General features: G+C 32.7%; 1 protein-coding gene across 1 annotated transcript; it reads right to left on the bottom strand.

Annotated features, from left to right (window-relative positions):
* Positions 1 to 33: 33 nt before the first annotated feature.
* LOC111889041 (60S ribosomal protein L19-3) lies at positions 34 to 1,556 on the bottom strand. Its single transcript, XM_023885173.3, has 4 exons — positions 1,393 to 1,556; positions 783 to 905; positions 316 to 691; positions 34 to 221 (listed from the first exon to the last, which is right to left on the bottom strand). Exons 1-4 carry the CDS (start codon positions 1,502 to 1,504, stop codon positions 197 to 199), a joined length of 636 nt encoding a protein of 211 aa, XP_023740941.1. The 5' UTR covers positions 1,505 to 1,556; the 3' UTR covers positions 34 to 196.
* Positions 1,557 to 3,108: the final 1,552 nt, after the last annotated feature.

Genomic DNA, 3,108 nt, shown 5'->3' with positions numbered 1-3,108 from the left:
AAAGGTGCAGCAAATTTTAGTAAATAATACAAGTAACACAAGCAACTTTAAAATAAAAATACTTCCAAGTAACAATAAGTTTTAATCTCCTTAAAAAAACTGTTACCAAACAAAATAAAATAAAAGAAGCCAACAGGTCAAAGAACAAAACTTCAAGACTACTAAAAGCATCAACTTTCTTCATCCTTTAACAATCTCATTTCTTCGACTTCTTTGATGCCCTACACAAGTTCAAAACACAAAAAAAGATCAAATCAGTAAAAATATCATCCACAAGAAACTAAAAAATTAAAAAATATTCTTATCAACACTCACTGTGCAGGTTGAGCTGCAGCAGCTGGAACAGGAACTGGTGCTGGAACTCTCTCCTGTGGGCCCTGAGCCAAACGCTCCTCCCTGCGAGCCATCTTTCTTTCTCTGCTGGCCTTGTTCTTTGCACGTTTGGCTTCAAACTGATCAGAGAGTGTCTTCTCTCTTGCCTTTTCAGCCTTTGATTTGTGAATGCTTTCCATCAACACACGCTTGTTCTTAAAGACATTACCCTTCACCTTCATGTACATATCATGGTACATGTGCTTGTCAATCTTCTTTGACTCTCGGTACTTTCTCAGCAACCTCCTCAACACCCTCATTCTCCTCATCCATAGAATCTTTGTTGGCAACCTTGCCTCCCTTGTTCCCTTACGTTTACCTAAACACCATTCATTACATAACATACATGTTATTATTAAGACAATATATTTCACTCTGAATGTAATTAAGAACAAAATCAAAAGAAATACCGTATCCTGAATGACGCCCTTTCCTCTTCGCTTCCTTCATGCGACGTGCACGTGATCGTGAGTGGATCTTGGTTGGCTTCCTGATGATGAATCCATCCTTGACCAACTTCCTGATGTTCTGACCTGCACCCATTCAATAAGATTCATTTCAGCAGTTAAAAAACCATAGATACTTGTTTTTGGTTTTTTGATTTTAATGCACATCGTGTTTGTAAACTATGTTCATCAAAAAAACCAGATCCAAAGAATCGGGGATACAATGAAAAGCTATCAAAAACTAATCATTCGTTCAAAATATCTAATGAAACTATTGAAAATCGTTTAACTGCGAAATAGAAAACAATCGGTTGAAAAATCAAACGCACAAAACTGTCTGAAATCACAGACATAGAAGACAATCAGCTGTGTCAATCGTACTCAAGTAACGGATTTATAAACGATTGAAACAACAAACAAGTAACAAAGTTCTTTCACAATAACATAAACAAAGTTACAAATCAAAAAAGGAGAGAAGAAAACATTCGACGATTAGATAATCAGATAATGGATTTAAAACACAGTGGATGAAAACGAGATGAAGGAGAAGTAAGGAAATGTGAAGGTAACATACGAGAGTTGGCCATGGAGATCTCATTGCCTTCATTTGGATCGAGCCAAACCTTGCCCCTTCCGCACTTTAGGACGCTGGCAGCAAGCCTCTTCTGTAGCTTCAACGACACCATATCCTCCTCTCTGGCTATCCCCTTCCCCCCTCTCACCTGTAGATAATAAGAACTAGGGTTGGTGGCGAAATTGTAACCCTATATCTTCATCAAAATCTATTAGGGTTTATAAGTTGGGCTGGGCTTTCATAGATTCGACTGACTATTTTTTATTTGTTATTCTACAGTAAGGCCCAACTTATATATATAACAAATATCATTATTTTTTTTTTTAAATTGTACTATCAAAGCATTTTTTTTTGTTTCAATGTTTGCAACTTGATCATTTGTAACATCATAGCATTTTTAATTGTGTCCATGTAACATCTACATATAATTTGTTTACATTAGTTTGTGTGGTCGTGTCGTCAAAACGTAAATCTTATTTTTCATATTTTATTTTATTTTAATAGTTATTTACATTAAAATTTGAAACTCAAGTCGAGTGCAAATGAATTGATATGAGACACTCTTTGGCAAAACTACCTTAAATTGTTAGTTGGTAATTGGAAGATATAAATTGTGGCTTTTATTTGTATTTGTCAAAAATAAATTTTAGCTCTTAAAGTTTTAAATTTAAATAAAAACCAAATGTTAAAACTTAAAAAAAAAATAAAATAAAATAAAATAAAAATAAAAATTCTAAAAAGCTACTTGAAATAACTTTTGAATTACTAAAATTTTGTTTAAAAAAAAAGTTCGATAAAGTTTTTTATTTAATTTGATTTTTTTCTTAAAAACATTTAATTGACATGTCAAATGAAAGTCAGTGATGTTTTGTATCTTCATCCCACCAAGACTCGATGCCATTTCAAATATTTAAAAAAGAAGATTTTCACTTTCGCTTATCAATGAAAATCTCCGGAAAAGTCATAATATTTTTCACTATAATTTACGAAAAATTCCTAAACTAAAATTTGTTTACAAAAAAATCCTAATTACCGGTAAAAATGACAATTTGACCATTTTTTCCGGATTATCGGTTTCAAATACTTATCGATTTCATAAAAATCTTATTATTTTATCATAATTTAATTAAAGTCTCATTATTTTATCATAATTTGGGACTTATCATAAATTATGACAAAATAATGACGCTTCAATAAAACCGGGTAAACAATAAAACTGGTAAACCAGAAAATGGGTTAAACCATCATTTTTACCGGTAATTAGGACTTTTTCGTAAACAAATTTTGGTTTGAGACTTTTTCGTAAATTAGGATAAAATATTGGATTTTTTTGGACTTTTTCGTAAACCCTTATAGTTATGAACAACTAATAACGACTTTGTAACCCTTCAGCTTGAAAACAACATCATCATGTGAAGAACCAGATAAAGGCTTGGTCAAAACATCCGCTAGCTGCATTTTTGTGGGAACATGATGTAAAGAAATTAAACCATGAAGAAGTTTTTCGCGAACAAAGTGGCAGTCGAGTTCAATATGTTTGGTTCTCTCGTAAAAAACAGGATTAGATGCAATATGGATTGTTGCTTGATTATCACATTTGAGTGGAATAGGAGTGACATCAGTAATACCAAATTCATCAATCAAGCGAGTCAACCATGCAAGTTCTGAACATACTCTTCGCATGGATCGATATTCAGCTTCTGCGGATGATAGAGA

Source organism: Lactuca sativa, chromosome 8 (genome assembly GCF_002870075.4).
Source record: "Lactuca sativa cultivar Salinas chromosome 8, Lsat_Salinas_v11, whole genome shotgun sequence".
Classification (NCBI taxonomy): domain Eukaryota; kingdom Viridiplantae; phylum Streptophyta; class Magnoliopsida; order Asterales; family Asteraceae; genus Lactuca; species Lactuca sativa.
The sequence above is the reverse complement of the archived record's forward strand: the minus strand, read 5'-3'. Positions and strand labels throughout refer to the sequence as shown.

Coding starts and splice junctions, on each gene's coding strand:
- LOC111889041 (XM_023885173.3), bottom strand. CDS start 1,504: ATGGTGTCGTTGAAGCTACAGAAGAGGCTTGCTGCCAGCGTCCTAAAG. Junction 906..1,392: donor GATCTCCATGGCCAACTCTC/GTATGTTACCTT, acceptor GAATGGGTGCAG/GTCAGAACATCAGGAAGTTG. Junction 692..782: donor AGGGCGTCATTCAGGATACG/GTATTTCTTTTG, acceptor AATGGTGTTTAG/GTAAACGTAAGGGAACAAGG.